The 24,473-nt window shown below is 50.1% G+C and overlaps 1 protein-coding gene and 1 long non-coding RNA gene across 9 annotated transcripts; one reads left to right on the top strand and one right to left on the bottom strand.

Moving 5' to 3' along the window:
- Positions 1-1,241: 1,241 nt before the first annotated feature.
- On the top strand, positions 1,242-21,763 carry LAT2 (linker for activation of T cells family member 2). Of its 8 annotated transcripts, none has more exons than XR_013923715.1 (14): positions 3,723-3,967; positions 9,251-9,353; positions 10,127-10,166; positions 11,678-11,721; positions 12,569-12,623; positions 13,290-13,333; positions 13,851-13,889; positions 14,428-14,497; positions 14,640-14,695; positions 16,610-16,675; positions 17,511-17,573; positions 18,432-18,516; positions 20,958-21,481; positions 21,561-21,763. XR_013923715.1 is itself a non-coding variant. In XM_080365185.1 (14 exons), the coding sequence occupies exons 2-14, from the start codon at positions 9,269-9,271 to the stop codon at positions 21,572-21,574; spliced, it is 756 nt and encodes a 251-aa protein (XP_080221311.1). In that variant the 5' UTR covers positions 3,723-3,967; positions 9,251-9,268; the 3' UTR covers positions 21,575-21,763. The 8 variants fall into 8 exon arrangements, 7 of the variants coding, with proteins under 7 accessions (XP_080221309.1, XP_080221308.1, XP_080221311.1 ...); XM_080365185.1 differs by having other exon boundaries at positions 21,387-21,481; XM_080365183.1 differs by lacking the exon at positions 3,723-3,967 and adding an exon at positions 1,242-1,451 and having other exon boundaries at positions 21,387-21,763.
- Positions 19,291-20,958, bottom strand: LOC308053697. The gene is made up of 2 exons (XR_013923769.1): positions 19,872-20,958; positions 19,291-19,839 (listed from the first exon to the last, which is right to left on the bottom strand). It is a non-coding gene; the product is annotated as an uncharacterized lncRNA (long non-coding RNA).
- Positions 21,764-24,473: the final 2,710 nt, after the last annotated feature.

The following is a 24,473-nucleotide window of genomic DNA, read 5'->3' as shown; positions in this document are numbered from 1 at the left end:
CACGGTGCATGTGCGGTGTCAGCGTTATTAGGTCTAAGATCGTGTTCCTCATCTTACTGTAGCTGTTTGGGTGACTAAATCCACAGCATTTTATGGTTTCCTTGCCCGTAGCTGCAGCCACTCTGGTACGTGATGTTGCCTGCTCGATGGCAGGTGAATTCTAACATCGGCTTCATTTCTGTCCCCTTTGCAGCAGAGTGCACCCAAGGGATTTAAGGGCTCGCAGCGCTGTTACAGGAACAACCTGCTTACCTGTAAGCTCACAAATTCTTCTGTAGAGTGTCCCAGGGTTGATGTTTCGGTTATGTTATCACTGGAAGCGCTGCCACCACCTTTCTGCCCAGTAGATTTCAGCCAGGTTAGTGTTCCCCATGGTAGGGATTTGCTTCCTACTATGAGATTGTTTCGTTCGTGTCACCGTGCTCCCAAGATCTGCCTCTTTGTTTTAAATAAACCAAAAAAAAAATATCACTAAGTACCTCTATAAACCCCTGCGAAACCTGTACTGTAATGAATCTGTATAATTTGTATTGCTGTATAAAAAAAAGAATCAAATAAAAGCATTCAAACCTTCTAGGTTTTTGTGTTCAAATGTAAGAATTACTGTGTCTACAAGGATGAACTAGGGATAAGGACGGGAAGAAGCTTCATAGCACCATAGGGATGGACAGGATTAGGGTTTGCAATCAAAAGCATTCAAACCTTCTAGGTTTTTGTGTTGAAATGTAAGAATTACTGTGTCTACAAGGATGAAGCTTCATAGCACCATAGGGATGGACAGGATTAGTCTTTGCAAACCGTACTCGGCCAAATTTTTGCAAAGCGCCCTGCCATCCTAGCTGTGAGGTGTTTTTCCACTGGGTGGTAGCAGCATGTATCTTCAGCTGTAAGGGAGCTGCTTTTGGTTTCAGCTGGGTGAGATGAGCTTTGCAGTGGGGTGTGCAGCTGGGGCAGGGGAGGAGGTGGCATTTCCCCTTGGGCTGGGAACACGCTCATGCCCCTACAGCGATGCGGAAAGCCATGCCACGGGCTGTACGAAAATGCACGGGCACTACTTGAGCATGTCAGAAAATTTCCTCCAAGACGTGGCTTTCGTTAAAGCCACCGTGAAAATTTGGCAAAACAAGTCATGGGGGGGTTGGGATGAGATGAGTGCTTGTTGTGGTCCCATAGTACTGGGGGGTTGGGTGCTGGTCTCCTGCAAGGCAGACGGCGCTTCACTCGCAGAGCTTGAAAACCTGTCCCCAAAACTTCCAGCACCGGGTGTGTTTCTGCAGAAGGGCCAGGCTTAGGTGATGCACGGTTTTCTACTCGTTTGGCTGCTAATTTCTGATCAGCGTCAGCCATAACACCTGGTTCAAGCAAAACCAGCTGGTCTTTGAGCTGACCCCACCTTTATCTGAAGGGGTGGGAGGCAGCCCCTGGGGTGGTCAGTCTTGCAGCTCTAGCAGGTAAGCTGGGCAGGGGGGAAGGTGGGTTCTCCCAGCCTCTCTGGGCCTGGGGAGATGTTCCTATACGTGGGTAGCTATATAGCTGAAGGAGAAAATAGTGTTTCGTTAGCCAGTGGAACTGCCCGAAGGAGTAGGTGCTATGTGTTTGTTATGGGGGTGGGGGGGAGCAAGACCAGGCTGAAATGGGTGTGGTTTGAAAAGGACGTGGAAAGGTGAAATCACAATGTGGTGTTTTATATAACTTACTGCAGTGGACAAAAGCATGATGCTCTGGAGTCTTTGACCTTTCCTCAATCCAGAAATGGTTTCTAGTGTTGCGTCCAGCGGAGGTGCGGGGGATTACGGGAGGGAGAGGGCAGACACGGGGCAGAGCCCGGCATCCCAAGGTTTGGTGTCCGAGAGGTTTGTGTGTGCGTCAGAGGAGGCTTGGGCTTGGTCTGACCCCACAAGGAGCAGAGCTTGTGGTTGTGTCGGTAGACCTGCACACCAAGCCCCTCTCATGAGAAATACAAAGGAGGGAGATAGTATCTGTGCAGCGGTGTGTGTTACTGCACTGCCTACCTTCTAATCGAGGTTAGAGATCAAGGTGGGTGCCAGCTCGAGGGGACCCGTGGCCCCAAAGGGCATCGCCCTCCCCAGGAGCTGGTGTAAAGTAGGGGGTGACCCCACCGCTTTGCACCGGGGGCACGGCAGCAGCTCCTGCCCACCGCAGGCTGAGCGGTGGTGTGTGTCGGTCCAGGAGGCCGTTAGGGGACTGGCACGAGGTAACTTCGCTGCAGCCCGTGCCAGCTGTGGTAACACCTGGGCCACGGCAGTGAGTCATCTCGGAAGCCGTGGGAGCCGTCAGAGAACCCCCAAGCAAACGGGCAGCGCCGTTAGAGCCCTGGCTCTTCCTCGCGGCACAGATCTCTGGTAGGAAAGGCAAACTGCAATCGTCTCCGGCGTGTTCAGAGCATCAGCGCCACTATAAAGAACTCTTTTTGTAAAACTTCAGTTATCAGCTTAGGTTTAAATATGTAAAAATCCCATCAGAAAGCCCCTCAAACTACTTCCTAGCCAAGGCTTCTCCTAGAAACGCCAATTTTGTAGCAACGGTTTCAGCAGTCAGAAAAACATTTCATAGCATGTAGTATCCTTTACACAGAGGCCAGCCAGAAAGCATGCAAGCGATTCAAAGGTGAGTCTTGCTCTTCTAATCTTCGTTTTTTTCATAGTTCAGATTATTCAAGATCGGCTTCTGCACCTGGATTTCAGGTGGGGACGGCTCTGGAGGGTGCATCAAAGCAATTATTTTTGCACCTCGGGCTAGAATTGGAAGAGGGAAAGTCTAAATGTATTTGCATGTACAGTGGTTAACTATCTTATCAAAGCAATGTTTCCTCAGAAAGCTTGATAGCAAAGCTCTCATCCCAGAGTTGCAGAAGTTGTGAACAGTTGGTGATTTTTATCATTTTTATGATAGAAGAGTCACTTTCTATCAGAGAGAGAGAGATATGTGGATGTAGATGACTGGTTGTGGCAGCTTGAGAGCGCTCTCATTTAAATATAACAGAATTTCCCTTTAGTGAATAATTTACATGGCTGTATGTGAGAGAGGTTTTACAGAGCCTTCATGAGCAGCAGCATGAAACGTGGTTTTGTTTGCAGTTGTGAAGCGTGTGCTGTTATGTGCCGGTGTTACAGCTATTCGGGGCTGTTACGTGCGTGTGTGGGCTTTCCCATCCTTGGAGCAGGATACACAATCCATGTACTGTAACAGGGCTCTAAGCCAGCAGATAAATTCCTTGGTATTAATAAACCTTCCTTATTCTATTTAAGCACCAAAAAAATTTATCAGGAACTACTTATTTTTTTTTTTTTCTTTCTTTTTTTTTTTTTTTTTTTTGAGAATACAGTGAAATTGTGCCTGATCTCAGCAAACTACTGATGCTGAAGCATAAGAAATTATTTTATTCCTACAGCTCTGGAGGGGAGCTCCAGGTTTGGCCCATAGCAATGGTGACCTCAGGCTATTTTCTGCCTTTGAGACTCGGTATCTTTTCTGTAGAAATTAAGTGAGGATTTGCTCTTTGCTTTATCTGCCGCGAGTTTTCCCGCGCAGCATCTGCCGCTTCCAGTGTGTGGTGTTAAATCTTGCCGAGGCTCTTTGCTAAAAGGAAACTTGAATGTTTTTTTGGGGCACCAGCCCCGTCTGAAACTCGGGTGCTGCTTGGGAAGGGACCTTGGTGGCATCTGTGGTTCCCCACCATCCAAGCCTCATCCTCTTGCCAGGGCAGATGCGCCGAGAGGCTCCTGCGAGCAGCTGCGCGGGGTGAGTCGGTGCAAGCGGCACCCGCGGGTCCCCCTCATGTGCCGGCCGGGGGCTGCATGGCCGAGCGGCGGATGTTGGGGTTGGTGATTCAGATGATGACAGGAAACCAGAAGCTGGTGAACGAGCCCGGGAGGAACCGGCTCCAGTGCTGGTGGCGTGTGACCGTGCAGGAGGAGATGGGACAGATGGGGACGAGCGGCTGAGGGTAAGGTGGGATGGGGAGAGAAGGGTGCCTGGGGGTGCATGGGGGTCGTGTGAAGGCTTTTGGGGTGCCCCACTGATTTTGGTGAGCCCAGAGAGCCTCGGCTAGATCTCGGTGACCTTTATATAGAGTTCAAGGTCATCCCTGTAAAACCCCTCTGGAAAGCCGTGTGCTGGCTGTTACCCCTCACTGCAGCTGGGGGCTGTTGCCTGACAAGCTCCAAGGTACGAAAGGTACCAGATATCTCGGCAGCATTTACACCCCTCTAGACCCAAGATGAGACTCTGCCCGTACAGCCTAGACTGCCCGTTTTACAATATTATTCTTCAAATCTTCCTACCCCACCTGCTGATGGTAACATGGCTGGTTTTTCATTACGTTATTTCTGCATTTACATCTACTAAAATATTCCGGAAGATTCAGGCCGAGCTGCCCTTATCCCAAATCTCTTTGGTCCTGCTTCTGGGACCGCTGCAGACCACGCTGCTTCCCCCTCCAAAGCCCAGTCCTATGAAATGGCTGAACTGACCTGTGCTTTCTGGGATTGTCATCGGTTTCAGGGCTGGCTGGCATCGTGTGTATGAATGTATTTATTTTACTGCACAGAAGTCCTTGAAATTGCTGATCCTAGATGGAAGGAGCTTTGTCTCTCCATCAGTTTTCTCTTGTGATCAATGTTCGGTGTAATACGGGCCATGAGGTAGACACTTGAGGCAGACACTTTAGCAAAACAGGATTCTGATGGGATAATCTTGTGTGTTATTGGCTCGTTTTCGTTGCTTTGGACTATGTAGGAGACATAGTTACATACATACGGGTTGCCGATATCTGTAGTTCCTACCGTGGCGTTCCCCTGGGTTCTGCAGCAGTGGCAAAGGATGCTTCATGGCTTTGATGCTGCCCGAAACGGGGGAAGTTAAGGGCAAATACAGGATATTTCTATGAATTATGTCCTTATGCTGGCGTGCTTGTTGCAGTTAGGATTTCCCACTGTATTTTCCACCTGAGGGTTTTTAAAGCATTTTGCAAAGCAATAATCCATGTGAAAGTTGATTTATCAATTCCAATTTTCCCTCTCGTCCTGTGTTCTACTAAAATGCATCTACCGCTCCCCTGGTATAAAATAAAGCACGCTCTGCTTGAATAGCTGTGCAAAACCAGACTTTATCTCTATGGCAGCAGCTTTCCTAAGAAAACTGAACACTGGCATAAAAGATCTGGTAGGAAATGGGATGTGCAGACCTCTGGAAAGGAGCTTTTCCACAGGCTCATGCTGGTCATTGAAGTGGTTCCAACCACAGGACCTTCCTTGGTCTGAGACTTTAATTTCTAAATGGATAGGACTTTCTGCAGCACAGACAAACAGAAAGTAGCATTTCCTTTCTTAGAAACGTTCAAGACACGGAGTGAAGTTGAATATTGCATCTGTTCAACAAGTCCGTGTGCTAAATTTCATATGGCAAGGTTTTAAATAAACCTTAATTTAGCTCCGCTTTATATTTCATGCCAGTGACTCATCCGATCAGTCTGAATTAGTCTAATTTATTGCAAACTGGTGCAGGCTACAAAACTTCGTGGAGAGGAAAGAAGACGACTGTTTTATACTTGCCTTTTGGGTATTTTTTTTTCCTAAGGGGTTAAATAAATGACATTAATCTGCGATTTCTGTCTTTATCTTGCAATATGAACTTGGGGGTGGGCTTGATGCCTGCACGGGGCTAAGATGACTTTGTGAGAAATGATCTTGCAGAAACCCACCCCTTTCTGCTGATGCCACATCAACACATTCCTCAGCCTCCTGGTTTTTCAGCAAAAAGTTTAAGTACATTTTAAGTACTGTTAAAGGGGTTTTAAGTGAGCTTTTTCCCACTGCTGCTGCTGTTGGAAAGTTCTTCCAGACTTTCCATCCATTAGGGATTTTTATTTCTAGCCTGTGCATATCCAGCGTATACCCCCACACTATATAAGCCAGTATTGTCTTATTTAAATTTAAACAGCTTTGCTCACTTTGGTGTTTCTCTCTTGGCCGGATTAATGGTGTCCATGTACTCTCGCTCTTTGCTTTAGTAGATTTAAAAGGAGGAGATCTTTCTGTGTTCCCTGGTAAAGCAGCCTCTTCTTCCCTTGGCTGTTCACCGTGAGCCCTGTTAACGGGCTTGAATCCTTAATTTAGGACTAGAAACCTTCTGCACCAGCAGCTGGGCTGAAAAAACACCTAACGTGTACAGGGTGAATGATCACTTGCAAGTTCGTTAACTCTTCCCATTAAAAAAAAAAAAAAAAAATTGTCTCTTTGCTTGCTGTAAATATCTGAGGCCATGAGACAAGCAGCCCCTGTTGGGGCAGGCAGGCTCCCCCCTCGCTGCGGTGCTGCGGGCATCACAGCTTTATCCAGCCCAGAGCGTTGTCTTTCCCTGGAATTGCTTATTCAGGGCAGCTGCTCCCGGGAGATTGCACCACCGGCAGCACGTGCTGTGGCCACACCAGCTCCCTCGTGCAAGAAGAACCTTCTGCTGGTGCAAAAAAGGGGGGGGGGGGGGAAACCAAAACATACAAAAGAAGAACAGAGAAGAGTATAAACAGAACGGGGCATTTTGATGCTGTCTGCATCTTGCTCCTGAAACTAGCTGGGAACCTGGTTTCCCCCATGTTTGAATTTAGCATCTTGAAAGCCAGGGTGATGAGCGGGACTGCGCGCCCTTCTGATACACATGGGTCTTGCCACAGACCTGGGTGCTTGGAGGCTGTTTATTCTCCTCTCCCCAAGGCGGAGAGCCAGGGAAGCATGTTCAGCCTTCCAAATATTTTATTTATATCCCGCCAGCCGTGAGTAAGTGCCTCCAGCCTTCTGCTTGTCATCAATCTGTTCATCACCTCCTTCCATCAGCTCCTGCCGAGAGGAGGTTTTCTACCAGAAGGGAGGATTTCCATGGGCTCGGGTGTTCGGTGAACACAAGACCCCCCAGGCTGGTGGGGTGCTCATGGCTTGGTGCCCGTGGGAGCTTTTGCTGCAGGGATGCTGTGATGGGGATGGGATGCGTGGTGCCCTGCAGGGCAGCCGTGGTGGGTAACAGCTGGTGGTGGTCTTGTGGGGCTGGGGGCTCGGGAGCAGCCTGGCTTTGCTGAGATACTGTCCCACCGCAGAGATAAAACTGGGTCTAGAAGGGAGATGCTGGCCTTCCTACAGCGCTACAAACTAGGTCAGTGGTGTCAGGCGCCTTCAGCTCCACCTTATCTTTATTTTAATTTTTTTTTAAAAAAAAAAAGGGCAACACCCCACCCCCCCCACCCCCCCCCAAACTAACAGTGTTACAGCCCTTTGTATAATGAATTTTGGTCACCGGCCTCGGGCCAGCTTCCCTTAGCTGCCTCTTGCAGATGCTTTAGAGATGATCCACAGCTCGTGATTTCCAGGGGGGATGCTGAGCCAAGGGAAAATGATGTGAGAAACCACATGGGTTTGACCAGGCTCTGTCCCTGACGTCCCAGCTGTGGCTGGGGGTGCTGGTCCCCCACCTCCAGGGTGGGTCTGGGGGGGTCTGGGCACACAGTTAATTTAAAATTACTCATCCCATTTTCCTAAGAAAGGAAGGAAAGGCCTCTGGGGGTCTATAGAGAGCAAAGCCACAGTGGCATGAGTGCTGGGAGGCCAGCAGCCTCAAAGAGTAGAAATACACCCATTTTTCTCAACAAAGGATGAGTTTACATCCTGCTGGGTGTCGGGTCACTCTTGGGCAGCCAGGCGGTGTTCAGGCAGCGCTGAGAGGATGCTGGAGAGGATGCTGGCACCAAGCCCTGACTGCCCTGTGGCGATGGCTCCCTCCTGGCAGGGGCAGAGCAAGGTGCTCAGGAGGCTGTGCCTGTCTTCTCCTTCCCCTGCCCCACACGGATTTACACTGCGCCCTGGTAATTAGGATACTGGTGTAAGACCAGGACTCCGGTGCCAAGCTGGACCACAAACCTCCCACCAGCATCCTTGGCCACAGCACTGGGCAGGAGGATGCTCGTGTGGCTGCTGGACGGGGGTGGGTGGGGGCTTTGAGGGTTCTCCCATGCGAACGGGGTGGCGGAGCGGCAGCGGCTTGCAGTTTGGGCAGAGAAATGCTGTTTATTCCGCTTTATGCAAGCGGAGGCAAAAGGTGCTGAGCAGGGCAGAATCAGGCTGCTGTTTTCTGTTGTCTGTTATTGATGTTTTAAATTCTTTATTATTTACATTTCTATAAATCTATGTTTATATATTTAACTATACTTATAATACATATCTTTATAATGACTGTATTGATACTTAATGCTTTAATATTTCAATTATTAATTATATGTATGTATATATATATTTCCTCCCCCCATTCACAGTGGCTCTACTGATTACAGCGCAGGCTTCAGTGGTAATAAAGGAGATTGAAGTCAGGCAGGAGCAAAGCTTCCCACCAGGCAGAACGACAACGTGCTGGCCTTTGGCAAGCTAAAGCATCTCTATCCCTAGGTGCCAAACGAGAAGTTTATTAAAAACAAAAATAAATTAAAATAATCTGTAAGTAAGGAAAAGCTGGCCCTAGGGAATAGGAATGGGCTAAATGATCTGTCTCAGTCCCAGCAGGCTGTTTTCTGTGATATTTATAGGAGGTTTTGTATTTTAAAGGAAGAAATTGAAGCCAAATGATACTGATGATTGCAAAATGTTAGCTGCTGTTTGTGGAAGAGCCTGTCGTGGGAAGGAGGGGAAGAGCCGGTGTCCGGGCCAGCTCAATGCAGAAAAAATAAGTGTGGGGAATTTAACATTGAAAGTAATTCTGTGCTGCAGGGAAAGAGCCAGAATGTCTTGCACAAAGGTCTTGGCAGCTCTGAGCATCTCCGCGTGCCTCCCTTTTTGCCCTGTCCTCTAGATGTGAAAAAAAATAGTATCTGCTGACAACGTTTGATGATGGCAATGTGGGTTTCGGGGGATTGGGAACGAGTAAATTCAAGTGGGTTTTTCCTCTTTGTGCCAGTGCCCTGAGGGGAACCCCGTGACCCTCTTTCCCTACAATGAATCGAGGGCTCAGCCCCGGGGTGTGCTCAGGTGTTACTGGTGTGGAACGTGTGTGGGCAGCCCCTCGGACTGGAGCAGCGCGGGGAAAGGGCGCTGCCTCTGCTGCCCTGTGAAATAATTTTAAAGTCTCTTCTGTGTCCTCAGCGAATGGCCAGTTCTTTGGGGTTGTGAAGGCAACGTGGCCCTTCGGGGGGGTAAAAACTTTCTGAGCGACATGCCCTCAATGCTCACGGGGTCCCCTCGCCGCTGTGTTTCAGGCTGGATGCAGCCGGGCCATGGCGCAGCTGGAGCTGCTGTGGGCAGCCGCGCTGATGCTGCTCGGGGCCGCCGTCAGCCTCTGTGTCAAGTGCCAGCTCTCCGGTAAGGCCCTGTCCTTGTGCTTTGGGGTCCGGGGGGGGGGGGGGGGGGGGGGGGGCGCGGGGCACGCTAGCCTGACCCTTTCCTCTCGGGATGTGCCCTCTGGGTGGGTCTGGTTCTGCTCAGCCACGTGCAGGCACGGGGAATGCCGCCCTCACCGGGATGCTCCAGCACCTTGAGCTGGGAAGGGTCTCTGCTGGCGGCCAGAGAGCAGTTGAGGTGGGGGAAGGACCCCCACCCCTGCAGCACCCCTTCCCCAGGGTGGGTACAACGCCATGGGCTGCAGACCCCTGCCCATAGTCACCGTAGGGGGTGGCTGTGGGACACTCGACCCAGGAGGGCCAGCTCCAGATGCACAAATCCTGCAGAGGTTCTGGGGCAGACAGGCAGGGGGAAGGCAGGCACAGAAGGAGAGCCTGGGGGATAAATTCATATATCCATTAATTATAAATTGAGTGGGGTGAGCAACCACCCCAGTGGGGCTTCAAGCCCACCTCTGGGCACTGGGTGGGTTATGCTGGGGGAGAGAGGCTGCAGTCTGGGGCTTTGGAGACGGGAATCCTGGCTTGCTCTGCGGTGTCTGAGACAAATACTACGATTTAAACACGGTTTAAAAAAATTAATGAAATCCCTATCGCAACTGCTGCTCTCTGCCTCCGCTGTCCTCTCATGCTTCTGGTTGCAGAAGTTTTGCAAATGTGTTCTGTTGGTCTTTCTGATCTTTAACTCCCAAGTCATCCTTTTCTAAGAGCTTTTTTTTCCCCTTTGTCTTCCAGCCACCAAGCGAGAGAAGCAGCCAAGTGAGAGGACGAACCAGTAAGTTGCCTTTCACAGTCACATTTCTCCCCCAAATAGCTCACCCGGGTGAGACCCTGGCTGGAGCCAGACCCACTCCATGCCTCCCAGCTGAAATCTGGATTGATATAAAATGAAGGAACCCCAGAATGGGGCGTGGAGGATGGTGAGCCCCAGCCCAGGGCGCTGCCTTTCCAAAGAATAATCCAAAATGAAACTGAAGCTCTGACTGTGATACCTGTGAGTCATTAACTAGTTGGAAAAAAAGTCTCAGAGAATTGGAAGAGCAAGTCCTTATCCTGTCCTGTCGTGCCCCAGGGTGAGGGACAGGGGTTGGTAACTTCACAAACAAGACCCTGCCCTTGGCTGGTGCCGGTGGGACCCTGTGCCAGAGCAACCACCGACCTGCAGCGTCAGCAACGAAGGAAACGCATCGTGTACACACGCACACCCCCTTATTTCCTTCAGCAACAGACAAACCACAGCTGAATAATAGAAAAAAAAAAAAAGAAAAAAAAAAAAAAAAGCTGGCTTGTAACCTTTGATATAGGAGCAAATGTGGTGCAGGGGGGCTCTGCAAAGGCCTCCGTGGGGTTGGGGTGTTTGCTTCTGCTCCAGGATGGGGGAAGGGCTTTGGTGTGGTCCATCGTTGGGAAAGCCAGCGCAGGCACCATCCTGCGGGCTTGTACTGAGCCATCCCAGCTGCTGGAAATTCCTGACTGGATGGTTAGGTGGTTTGACTTCAGGCTCGTGCTATTGTGTGCTCCCTTGAGAGCTCTGTTTTGGGTTAGTTAGGGCTTTTTTGCAGGCAAAGGGGTTTAACTCTATGCGTTTACAGACTTCGCCAGGAGGTCTCCTGACATTTCATCTCCCCGCCAGCCCCGAGCTGTGAATACCGGCTTGGAATGGGGGGTGACTCGAGGGAGAGGAGTGGGGGGAAGCGGCGCTTTCAGGGTCCCAAAATCAGAGTTGGCAAGTGCCTCTGTGCATCTGCAGCAGAGGAGCTGCTGAATCCTCTTGTGCTCTGAAGAGTGGCTCTAACTAAAATGTAAAGAGGTTCCTGGGCATATGTTATTTTTATTGTTGATCACGTATGTTATTTCAGGTTGATGTCCAGGCATGTTAGGAGGGGCAGGGACAGCAGCAGAGGTGAAGCAGTGTGGTTTGAAGCCATTTCATGGGTGAACAACCATGGATTTTGTGGGTGAAAATGCTCTTCTGGCCTTAACTGGTCCATAAAGCGTTGGAGCTGGAATTGTCCCTGGGTCCTTCCCTCTGCTGATGCTGGCTGCTCTGGCAATGGCTCAGAAGTACATCTTGATTTTAAAGGGTCAGAGAAGGGTCTACAAAACTGCTCCCAGCTCACACGAGTCCTGTGTGACGTGCTGAGCAGCGTGCCTCAGCGTTTCACTAAACCCAGTTTGGAGGCTGTTGCCCTCTTCCCTCCGCTCGCCGAGTGGGGAGGGCTTGCACTGATTTTCCGTGTCACAGACCCCCACCTTCTGCTGAGGTTGTACCTCTATTTTTCCCAGGCTCGAAGGGCAGCAGACGTTTGAGGTGATTCGATTCCATTCCAGTGAGTACGAATGTTGCACGGGGCTCCTGTGCTGCGGGGTGGGGTTCCTGCATGCAGGGAATTGTGGCGGGGTAAAAATACAAGGGTCACGTTGAAGCCAGGCGGTGAAATGATGTAAGACCAAGATTGTCAAAGCCAGCTTAGATGCTTCCGGGGATGCAAGTTCTGAGCTCTAGGAAAAAGATGTCCCTTGGCATTGGAAATAAATCACAAAAGCAACGTCACTGAAATGCAGCATCTTCGCTTGGGCTCCTCCAAGCTCACCCGTGTGGGTGAACCCGAATCGCTAGGAGTGACTCATTTATCATCACCCTCTTGCTGCTTCCTCCAGCAAGTTGGGTGAGGTGCTGACCTTTTCATTTTTATCCTAAAATCAGCTGCTGACAGTCTGTATTAAATGTCACCACCCGCAGACAGGCTCTGTGGGGACGCTCCGACCCCTGGGATCCTGCTGGGCTTGAGCCCCATAACCCCCCTACGAGCCTTTGCTGGAGCCCAGCCCGACCGAGGCTCACAACCTGCGGGTGCAGGGCGAAGGGGGGGTGCTGAGCATGGGAAAGGCCCCCCCATCAAGCAGGGCTGGGGGAGAACAGGCAAAAAGGGAGCAGTTGGGATAGCAGCTTCCTCCGGTGTGGGTTTGCTGGCTCTGCAGGCAATGGGCACCAGCTTTGCCTCTATTTGTTTCCTGGTTTGGCCATTTCTGAACTTTCAAGGAACGATTTGGAAGCTATTTTGGGATGCATTAGAAAAATGCTTGCCAGTACGGAGGAATCCCCTCTGGTGGATGCTCTTTGAAATATCTGCTGCTGCCGTAATAATTAACACCTCATTTTGTTCTTGGTGCTAGCTACGACCCGAAGACTGGAACAAATTAAGGAGCCTGAAAACTTATCAATAGCAAGGTAGGTAAAAAAACCTCGAACAAAATCTAGCTGTAGGGCCAGGATTGGATGAATCTCACCCAACATACGTGAATATTCAAGATTTGGGATTGGGTTCTGGACCCTATGGATGTGGCTTGGGCTATACTGCAAGAATCGTAGAATAGTTTGGTTGGGAGGGACCTTTAAAGGTCATCTAGTCCAACCCCTCCTGCAGTGAGCAGGAACATCTTCAGCTAGATCAGGTCGATTAATTTTTTGATGGTCGACAGCGGGTTTTTGTGCACTTTTTGTGGATTTTCTTCAGTCTGACCGCATCCTACTGGCAACCATTTAAATCAGACCCAAGGAGATGAGCTGGGGCTGTGCAGAACAGGTACATCACAAAAAATAAATGGCCGTTCTTTGTTTATAAGTGGTTTGACAAGAGAAATACCTTTCTCCCCATCTCTAAAACCCCCAAGAACTATACAGACACAGTAACTCTGCTGCAATATTCAGGCATAGTTATTCCCATCTTGGGATTTGACCCCAAACTCTTTAGCTCCCATCGCTCAGTGTGAGCCCTGTTCTAACCTCACAGGGAAGTTTCACAGACGGTCCTTCTGGCTTAGTCACTGCTGTGGTTTGTGAGCCCCGGGACAGTTGCTCAGACCTGGGATTTTACTTCCCTTTTCTTTCTTTCAGGAAAACCACCAAGGAGCTCAGTGCCTCCCGGCAGGCTGGATATGGTGAGCATCTCCCCCGGGATGGGCACTGGTTTAATGCACTCCCCATCCACGTGGCCACAGGGGAAGCACCTACTGTGAAATCCCGAAGTGGGGATGTTGCAAACATCATTTGTATAGGTGCCAGCTGGGAGCTCCCACCGGTCTTGGGAAGATGGAGCCTCTGAGAGGCTGGTTACTCGCTGCTGGACCGGGGGGTTATCCTGGAAACAAGCCGAGCAGTAATAAAATTCCCTCCTGTTACTAGCACCTACCCGTGATGGTGCGCAGTGACCCTTTACAAGATCTAACCTGGGTCTGAGTTTAAAATCCAGCGCTCATCCTGCTGCAGCTGCCCGGTCCTGGTTAGAGCCATGGGGACAGTTTATGTGAAATGACACCCCTGGCTGTCCCAGCCCCTCTGCCCTGGGGCATCCCACTGTGCAGCCACGGCCCCCAGCCCCCAAGTGCTTGGTGGCTCCATCATCGAATCGCTCCCATCGCTCAGCCGGAGCGTAACGTGTTCTCTGCTTTTTCCCAGGGAGCCGGACCGAGTGCAGGTACCAGAACTTCCTGACAGGTAAATGGTGCAGCTGGGTGGCTGGATTTTGGGGGGGAAGGCTGCCAAGGTGCTGAGAGCTTACCAGGGCTGAGAGCCGGCAGGGAGCATGCAGGCAGCCACTGCTGCAGCTAGCAGAGCTCCAGCTTGGTTAATTTAGTGATTGCTTTATAAGACATGCACTGATCTGATTAACAGTCAGGATGGAGGGGGACGGGATGCTTGCAAGCCCCCTGCTCTCTCCCATGGAGCGTGAGCTGGCGCTTGCCCTAAGAGGATTATTGGCATATGGGGCTGTGCTCTCATTTCCCAAACTGGAGGAATATTCCTGATCTCCCTGCCAGCTGGCGGGCTCTGTCCATGAGAGGCGATGAGCCCTGGTTTTCTCCAGGCCTGGGGTGGATTGGGGCTGCCTGCCCTGCCTCCAGCCTCCAGGCTTTGTTTGTGGATGGGCTTCGGGGCTGTGCCAAGGTGTTCGGGCTGCTGGGGCCATCTGCTCTAGCTGTGCGCGGGGGATTTGTCCAGCTGTGCTCTGGGATGGCGGTTTGGGTTTCTGCAGTGGTACGGCATGCTGACGGCAAATCCTCTGTGCTTGCAGAGGACTACCTGCAAGAGGACGCTGCCTACGTGTAAGTAGCTGGTTGCTGCCCACCAGTGCGATGGAGCAGAGCCATACTGGTCCCAGTACAGTCCTGGCTCTTACAGCTCAGGCTGGGAAGCCTGTGGGCTGCCTCAGGCAGGAGAAGCTAATGGTGGCTGTTCTTCTCGCAGGGAGCCCATATCTCTGGATTACTACAACTGTGCCAGTTTCTTCAGACCACCCAATGGTAAGGTCTCCACATGAGTGAGATGGGTTCCTTCTCCAGCCACCAGCCCGGCAGTCCCAGGGCTCCACTGAGCTCACAAGGCTTCTCTTGCCTAGGTCTGGGTGTTATTGCTGCATGGCCTGGAGCAAGGATGGGTCCGGGAGACACGCTCCTTAAGGGGGGTAGCAGAGCCGTGGGGCTTGAGGGATGCCCAAGCTCCCACGAGTTCATTTGTTGGCTATAAGCAGGACAGCATAAATGCATCTCTGGCTCCCATTGCACAAGACACTTTGTTCCTGCTGTTTCATCTCTGGGCAGCAGCAGATTCTCCATTGCTGCAAGAGCACATGGGGTAATGTGGCCGCTTCCCTGTTCTTAGCTCAGTCTGGTTTGCATGAGCAGAGATTGCGGCCCCGCAGCGTCCTGCCCAGGCACACAGGGAAGGACCTGTCCTCATCCAGAAGCTTTTCGCCAAAGGGACACCTTCAAATATTTTGTGTGCTTGGTTGATGAAGCTAGTGAATGAAGGTGGGATGAAACGCACTGCTCCATTCAGAGTATCTTTTCAAGGCAAATATTGCATCTGTGAAATGTTTTCACCTCCCTGGGTACTCAACACTTCCCTGTGCTGACTCAGACATCAATCTATTTTTATCCAAAACTAATTTCAAAACATGAATCGCATTCTTTAAATAAAGAGACTGGGGAGGAGGGGGGAAAAAAAGAAAAAAGTGTCTTGTTTACCAAAAGAATTTACATTAAAAAAAAAGGGGGGGGGGGGGGGGGGGGGGGGGGGGCAGAACAAAAAGGGGAGAAAGAGAAACCTGAATGTGTTCCTATGAACGTCTTCATGACTCTTATTAGTTGTAATGCTTTCAGTGGCTGAGGACTACCTAGAGGTAGTGTCAGTGTGTAGCTGTTGCGGAGCTGCTCAGAGTGGCTCAGCTGGCTAATGCCTTCCCCTCCTGCCCAGTGTGGCCTTGGCCAGCAGAGCCCTGGCCCACGGAGGGGCTGCCTGTCCTGGCTGAGGTCAGTTGACCTCAGTGCTTCTCCCCTTTGAGCCTTTAGAGATGCAGCAGAGGGTTGTGAGGTGGGCAGCAGCAGTGCTTACTGCACTCACTGCCAGCAAACTTTTCCAGCTTAGGTGCCGTGACCATACCAACTGCTGGGTGTCAGTGGTGGCAGCACCAGTGGATGCAGGTTTTGAGGTTAGCAATATAGGGACTCATGTGGTTTGGCTGCTTACGGGCACACCCAGAGAGCTGAAATAACCAGCAACAGAATGAAGGGCTCAGGGTTTTAAATTCTTTCAAGCAAATCTTGATTCTAGATGCTATTAGATTTTACATGCTTGGATTGGGGCTCAGTTCCTTTCCAGAAACTGAGAATAAGCCCAAGAAGACACCACAGTCGCAAGGTTATCACTCTCTGGGAAGAAAAACTCCCTCCTGGCTGTTAACCTGAGCTGGGAGCCTGGAGATTCACTCCCCACCAGAGCCAGCCCTCCTCCTGTTCACTGCAGGGGCTGCTGTAGGGCTATAGTAATGATGCTTACTGGGTTTTACTCCTATCCGGAAGAAAAGTCATGGTGCCTCAGGACCAGCTTTCTCTGGAAGAAAAGTCATGGTGCCTCAGAACCAGCTTTCTCCATTTGTCCTTGGGTCACTCCACGGGTGGTGCTGTGCCCGAAGAGGCTTGGCTGGCACTCCGCAGCATTGGAGATGGTGCTGCCGTGGGGCAGCGATCGCCCGGTTCAGCTGCACTGGGGATGCCTTGTTCCTGGGTCAGTGTAGGCTGTCACCAAGACTAATGATGTTTTACCTAATGTGCATTCTGTTGTGGGAAACAGCCCTCTCCTGCAGGAGATCAGGGATCTTTCCAGGTCACCTATGCTTCCTGAAGTCCTTTGTGTCCCCTCTTTCTTCTCTCTGCCAGAGAAAGAAGAGGATTCCCATTCCTATCAAAACGTTGTCATTGAAGTGTCTCACAGCTCCGATTCAGGTAGGTGTGTCGCTGCTGCGGTGTGTGCCTGTTGCACAAAGGTATCTGGAAGCGCAGAGAGGGACAGCAGCCTGCTCAGCCAAGGGAAAAGCCCCTCGTCCACAGGCTCGGCGATTCCTATCGGCTCCGGGCCGGCAGAGTCAGGGTGCAGGGGCTGCTGCAGGCACAGAGCAGACCTGGAATGTTTCCCCTTTCTGCAGGAAAATGCATGTGGTGATATCTCACTGGCCAAGAGTTCACCTCCAAGCTGATCCCTTTGACTTGGAGGTTTCTGCAGTAGTTCTGGAGCTCTGGGGTCTGCCATTGTTTCTCTAGGTTTTTACTGTTGTTATAGCCAAGATGGATCATGGCTCTAGCCCCTAGCTGAGGTTTCTCATCACGTCCAGCCCAAGAAGGCTGCAGCCAGTGAGCCACTGGAGGATGACGTTGGATCACAGTGTCTGTTTAAGGGCTTCTAGCTTCTGCCCTGGAATGTTGCAATCAAAATAGGAAGTCAGTTTGGTTTCCTTCAGCGAGTTAACATTAACGCTTTCTGCACTGCTCGAGCCTGCCCTGCTCCTGCCTGGCTCTGTAGAGTGATTAGAGGAGGCAGGAGCAGCAGGGACCAGTCTGATCCCCGTCCGTGCCTGCAGATACATAGGCATGCGGTCAGGGCTGGAAAAGTGATGAGGCAGTGTCAGCAGATCCGCGGCAGGACGGCAGCCACCTGGCTGGAAACTCACCCACGTGCACGGGGTGGTTGGTCTGGGTGTGGTGGTAGGATGGGGGGTTGACAAAGGTCTGGTTTTAGCCCATTTGCTGTTCAGCATCATTGTGTCCTCGTTCTTAATCACAGATGATGCTGTAGACTATGAGAACAGCACAGCGATACACGTATGGGAACTCCAGCAAGTGGAAGGTATGTTCTCAGCAGTTTACTATTTAGAGATGAGGCTCATAGGCAGGGTGCCTGTCACGCTAAACAAGTATAGACCACACTCTGGGTAATGTGGCCACTGGCCCCATCTTGAGTTATGTTTCCTCCAGTCGCCTGTGATAAACATCTAAGGCAATTTGCAAATTGCTACACACGCTTGTAATTGAATGCTGCTGGGATGTCTATTACTCCAAAGGCCACCATGTAGGTGGCTGTGCCTAAACACTGACCATGGGATGCTACAGGAGAATGTCACTCTTCGTGTCTTACATCCTTTTATATTTTGAAGTTGCCCTGGTGCAAGCTCAGCCTTGTAATCCCCTCCGACAAAGAAATATGCAGCACGCACGTCCAGCGGGTCAGCCCGCAACTCTCCTGCAGTAATTGGGGCTGCATGTTTTTTAAGCTGACCTTTAAAGAGCAGTTTAATCTGTGTGGCTTCCTGTGAAGTGTAGCAGGTAGTCTGGCCTGGGAGATAGTGGTGAATGTCTGCATATATCTGTTTAGGAGCTTTCTGTCTCTGGTATGAAAGCTGCCTAAACAAACTGATTCTTGTTATCCTGTTTGCACACTCTCTAGATTAAATCTAAGTCAGTCTCTGCTGGCTCGAAAAGCTGTCTGTGCTCGCCGCTTGCAGAGCGTTTGCAAATTTGCCGTGACCATGTTGAAGCCCCTTCAAGGAGACCTTGACACTGTGATCTGCAGTTTCTTAGCCCAGGCACAGAATTACATCAGCGATGCAAGGCTAAATATTGGCAGAGCGCACAGCCTGTCTACGGCGTGTATGTGTTTTTTAGATCAACCCGCTTACTGATCAGTGCTTGCCATCTTCACTCACAGCTCTGCAGAGAGAAAGCCCAGATGATGAGCCAGACTACGTCAACACGGCTCCTGTGTCAGGCTCTGACATTCTGTCAATGCAAAGGTAAAAAGAGAGCATAAGGGTTGATGTATCTATTTAGGAGCGGAAGGATTGTGTTTATGCCAATGAGAGCTCAGCTGGAGCTTTGGCCCTTGCTGGTGGGGCCAGTCAGTGCCCAGCAGCCCATGTGAGCACTGCAGGGAGCAGGGGCAGCCTACTCCGTGCCGTGCCATGTCTCTGGCTGATGCCAAGCTGACTAACGCCAACCGTGGAGACAAATCTGTCAAAGGCCATGTCCTGGCCCCAGTGCAGCCCTCCTCCAACAGGCACAGGAACTCAAAACCACTTCAGAGCAGCTTCAGGCAGCACTGCTACATGCTGCAGACAGGAACCCCCAAAACCAATCTGGTCTGTGCAGCTCAGAAGCTGAGCAGTGTAAGGGATTCCCTGGGCTCAGCTGAGCCCTGCCTGCTCTGCTAAGATGACATATCCTGCCCCATTATCAGCAGCAACCTGGTGCTGATGACAAAGAATTACTCACTGCAGTTCAAGTAAAAGTTATATGTAAAGAGCTGCAGGAAGGTTGCATGACACTGAAAGAGTGGGTGATATTACACGGTGTCAGTAAATGCATGGTAGCGTACAGAAGAAAAGCAGCCTCAGATATACCAAATGCAGAGGCAGGTTCTGCATTTGCTGTTGCAGCTCAAAGGGGGCTCTTGGAGGCTTTGCAGAGAGCTTGCAGCAAGCACTGGCTCGGTTCTTGGCAGAGCAGTGCATGTGGATTGCTGAGAAAGGGGAAGAGGAAAGTAAACTGCTGCTGTGCTAATGTAGAGATCTGTGATGTCCCTACATACTGTTAGGGCACATCCTGTTGGTCTTCCTGCTCCAGACTGGACTAGGACTCCAGCTGGGAGAGGGACTGGGGCCAGTATCGATCTCCCTGTCAGGTTTTTACTCTCTGAGCACCCACAGAGACCCAGCGGGATAGTCTTTATGCCATGTGCTGGCAGCTCCAGTTACAGGGTTTTGTATTTCCTAAACTGTGGGCAGACTCCCAAAATCAGATCTTTCTGAAGCTGTGTAGTGTTTAAGATTTGTCCCTGCCACGCAAAGCACTGTCACCCTGTTCTCCACATTACAGTGTTTACTTTGAACTTCAGCAGCCCATGGCAGCAGCATTAGCTCTTACAAAGCATATGCTGGAGGGGAAGCAGCACCAGAGGCAGGTTGTGCTTTTTGGCAAGGATTCAATGTGTGTCATTTGTGGCATGCAAGTTGCTTCCCAACAGCACACGTACATGGTCTGGCCAGCAGCAAATACAGCTCTGCCTGTGGGACACCTGTCCCCAGCCCACGGACACGCGCAGCTCCCCACAGCCCAGCCTACGGACACGTGCAGCTCCCCACAGCCCGACACCAGCCTCTGCTGGGATGCAGCTGAACATGGGAGCCCCAGCCCAAGAAACCTGCCGCAGCAGTACCTCGCTGCCAGGCATCTCTTGCTGCTTGAGCTGCAGCAAACTGAGAGAGTATTATAAAACTGGCCTGCTTTGGATGGGGCTGCAGAGAAACTTGCTTTTTAGAAGGTGTTTAGGGAATAGCCAGGCATTGTGTTGGCTAAGCATTTAGAGCGAAAGCAGATTATCCCTGAAAAAAATGAAAAGTGCTATAATGCTAACTTTTATAAGCACTTCTGCATTTATTCCTCTTCCACAGAGAAATTTCAAGGAGGAGGGGATTACATTTCTGCATTAGTCACAGCATGGCCCTGCTTTTTGCTCTGCTAGTGGCCCCACGGCACTGGGCACAGCGGACTGCTCTGTTGCTGTTTGTAACTGGGAGAGTGCCCACCTCGTTCAGAGCTCTGAGAGGAACTAGCAGGGCTGATAGATGCCCAAAACATTTAGCAAAGCTTCTGTAATGACCCTACCTGATTTGGTGGGGAGCAATGATCAAAGCAGCACACGGGCTACCATAAATCCACCTCCCGAAGTGATAAATGATGCTAGGAAGGTAGAAGAGGGAGGAATAGCTGTCCTGTGAAGGACTGGTGGTAACAGATTTTCTGGGACAATCTCTAGTCCTAGCAAAATGCTGTCATGGCTGTATGTGTAAATAGCTTCTGGCAGCTCTGTAAGTAAACAAAAATTGGCAGTGCACTTTTTGCCATTGTAGTGATGCCTTTGTTATAGCCTTTGCTAGCAGAGTAACGCTATAAAATCCCAAAGTCCAACCAACAAATGCCAGCAGAAGTTTTCCACTAAGGGAGGGTGAATTCAGGAACAGGCTCCTGGCACTTCTATGCCCTCTGCTCTGCTCAGGGATTGTCATCTGGAAGCATGGCTGGGGCTTCTGCTTAGACATGGATGTTTTGTAGCATACTTCACTACTTTTCTCTGGAAAGAATATGTAACAGGCAGCAGAGTTAAGTTGAGAGCAGGGATTAAAAGTTAGTGGACTCACTATTTTTTCCCCTCTTCTTTCAATTATTCTGAGTAAAGTCTGAAGAAGTCCTTTGCTGTGCTGTGAGAGCACATTCAGCGAGCATGCGCGCGGGGAGAGGGGAGATTTCGATCCCTCTGTGAAATCCCTTCTCCAAATTGCACCCAAGATCGCGTAGAACGGGTGCCACTGAAAGGAAGAAATGCTCTGCTTGAAGTCCCATGGAAGTCCAACTGCAAACCTGCAACTGGAGAGAGCACTCTGGCAGTGGCCACGGGCAAGCTCATTATTCCATCTCATTTCCCTGCACATCTCCTGGCAGGAGGATGACCAGTCCATGTAATGTTTTCTCCTGTCAAGCATGAAATGAATGTTTAAATTGCTGAGCACTAATGCAGCCAGCTACTTAACATGTCAGGGTGACTCACGCACGATGGTATTAAGACATAGGGATTATATTCTGATTTAGTTCCTGTGCTCTCCTACAGAAGCAGTTTCCTACAGGAGAGGAACTGGCAAGGCAGAGGATGCTTTTACAACAGCAGCAGTTCTCTGGTGCTGAATGAGATACCAACTTGTTCATGTAAGCTAAACAGAATTAAATCCCCACCTTATCCACAGCTTGTAATTCAGTGTCTATGTCAGTTTTTCTTGTGTTTCAGTATCTGTTCTGTAACGATGCAAAGACGCTGCAACAACTGAGGTCAGAGCCACAGCTGCCAGCCTCAGAAACAGCATCAAGTCTTTCAGTATTGCTGTAGGAACACCAGCCCTGAAACATAACCTCTGTCTCTTGAGCCCCAATGCACAGATTTGGCACCACTGTACCACTTATTTATTAAAATTGAAAAGCCTCCAAAGAAAATGTGGTGGTTTATTATGGTTTTCTATGATGCAGATGATGTCTGCATGGTTGGGTGAGACAGAGATGGGAGCATGTGAGAATGCACAGGATGATGTGTGGGACCTTATGGGAAGAAAATGTAGCTCCTTAAAAGGCTTCTTCCTCAAAATGCGTTCAGAAAACTGCTTCAAGAGGGGACACAGCCCATGCTCACTTCTTCAGGATGGGTAAGAGTGAGCCCTGGAGTGGGAGAAGGGGATGTCAGGTGCTTCCTTCTGCAAATGACTTGGCTATATTTTTAGCAGAATCACTGAGACCACGGGTGGCCGCTGTTCATGTAGCTGAAACAGCAGGTGGTTAGGAGTTCGGCTTAGGAGATTTCCTTGTAGCTCCTACAAATGCATTTGTTCCTGCTTCCACAGGACTTTTACAACACGGAAAATCTAGTGTGCTTCAGGGATGTACACAGGCAGGGAGCCTGATTTTTTGCTTACCCCAGCCCAGCTCCCACTGACGCCCTGGGGCTTCCTGATGTTTAAATGCTCTGCAAAAGGTTCGCACAGGTGGGGGATACCAGCATCCCAGTGAGCCTGGAGCTGATGCAGTGACAGCCATGGCCTGCGCTGGCTCTGCACAGGCTCACAGACAGGCAAGGAAACAAGGAGATGCCTTCCTTACTGAAAGGGTATGCCTAGCTCTTGCAGGGTCATGAAATTGTCACCCTTGGTTCTTCAAGTGCTGAGTTCATCACCAAGGATGAAGCTCCCCCTTCTCCTGCATTGCTGCAGTCCATGGATTTTTTGCTAGCAGGGAAGAGCGAGCTTCATTTCCAGTGATGTGTGTTGATGTTACACCTACTGCTGATTCATCGCGTAACTGGAGGGAGCCATTAAATGATCAGAAGATTAGCAGCAGCAACAGATCCATGGCACGTAGTAACAGATCCAGCTAGAGCTCCCAGAAAGTTCTAGCTATTAGGCGAGTGCACAGCCAAAACATTAAAATACATTTACTGCTCTCCTTGCTAAGCAGGGAGGTGGGTGAAACCGATTACATTTTCCTGGTATAAGGTTCCTCCATTGCCAAAATCCAAGTCTGAAAGTTGTGGAGCTGAAGCAGGCAGGGCAGGAGCAGGTGTGGAGTATCTTCCCTCCTCTCACTGGGAGCCTGAGCAAATGCCCCTCTTGCAGCTCTCCAGCCAGCTGTAACAAGGGGTAAATCCCTCTTAGCTTTGTAAAGCTCCTGAAGTACTTTTCAGCCACTGATCTCATTACTCTGGAAGATATCCAGGAACTGTTACGGGAACTTTCATCAATGTTATTACAGTCTTGTTCTGAAAAATCTTACGGTTTTTCTTTGCAATGGGCGAGTATGCACATGTGAATGTGTTCACTGACACACTGTCTTTTCAGGACTCGTTTTTAGGTGGGCAAGGATTTCTAGTGCTCAAGCAAAATTGCCAGATCCTGTATTATCTGAACATAATGCAGGGAGACATGACGCTTCTCCTGGGTCCATGTATCTCTCCTCACGTTAGGTAGGCAGCCAAGCAAGCAATTCACTTCCTGTTTTCAATTTAAGATACATTAGAAAAGTAGTTTTGGCACCACTGGTGCGGCTCTCAAACAGAGCTGGGGAGCTTTAACTAGCTGCCAGAAAGTAGCAGCTCTGCACTTGGAGAGGGGTGAGAAAGCACCTTTGGTAGAACAGGCCATGTTGGTGGCCTCTTGGACCGATACTATTCCTCTTCTCAGGAATAGTATGATTATGGCCCCGCCAGTGCTGTAACAGATTAGCCCAGAAGAGTGTCTGCTCCAAACTGGAGCTGTGAAAATGCAGCTGCTGAATATCGTTGCAAAGAAAACCACTTACACCAGGTAGGAAGAGGAACTGTGACTCTCCGTGTCTCTCACCCTCCACCAACAGAGCAAACCAGACGATGCCCAGGCAGGTACATCCAGTGGGGTGAGGCCCAGCCTTGTGAGTCCCCCAGATACACTAGCTGCTATTTTACGAAACTTCTGCAGTAACACCTCTTCATTCCCTGTTCAGCAGTGAACATATTTAACTAGAAAGCAAAGACAGTGATGTACAGCCAAGGAAAATTAACCTATTGTTTAAACGTGCCTTATTTAAATTTGTGGAGACAAAAGCTGTGATGCTGTGTCAGTAAAGAACTCAGCAGCTTAACTTCCTTAATACCAAATTATTAGTTGTATATTTAACAGCATTTGTGCTAGTAGTGACAATTCACTGGCTGGGAATCCAAAGGTAAGTTTGATGAAAGTCTAGTGAAGGATGTACTTTGAGCATTACATCCATTATTCTGTTTGCTTTATAAGCTCAAATGCATCCACGTTTTAGCTGTTGACTAACTTGCTCTCCTGCCCTTTGAATTAAAAAAGCTTCTGTCAGAGGAGCTTCAGAAAGTCTTGATGGGGCAATTTAAGATGCTAGCAGCTCTCGTTGTTGAAACTCACTATCCCTGCAGCTGAGGCAGTGAAATGGAGGGTGTACCCAGCCCTCACTCCAGTGAGGGGCCAGCCTTTAGACTGAAGCCAACATCCTGCCAGTGAAGATCAGTTTGGCCCCAAGTCAGCTGTGGCGTGAGCAACTGAACACTTGGGGTGGAAAGCATCAACAGACTGGGCAGGGCAAAGTGCAGGCACCGGTAACTTGTACCTCTACTGTGTTTTGTTTCACTGCTCTAACCAGGATGTGCTTAATATTA

This window comes from Falco punctatus, assembly GCF_963210335.1.
Source record: "Falco punctatus genome assembly, chromosome: 1".
NCBI lineage: Eukaryota > Metazoa > Chordata > Aves > Falconiformes > Falconidae > Falco > Falco punctatus.
This window is presented reverse-complemented; position numbering and strand designations above follow the sequence as displayed.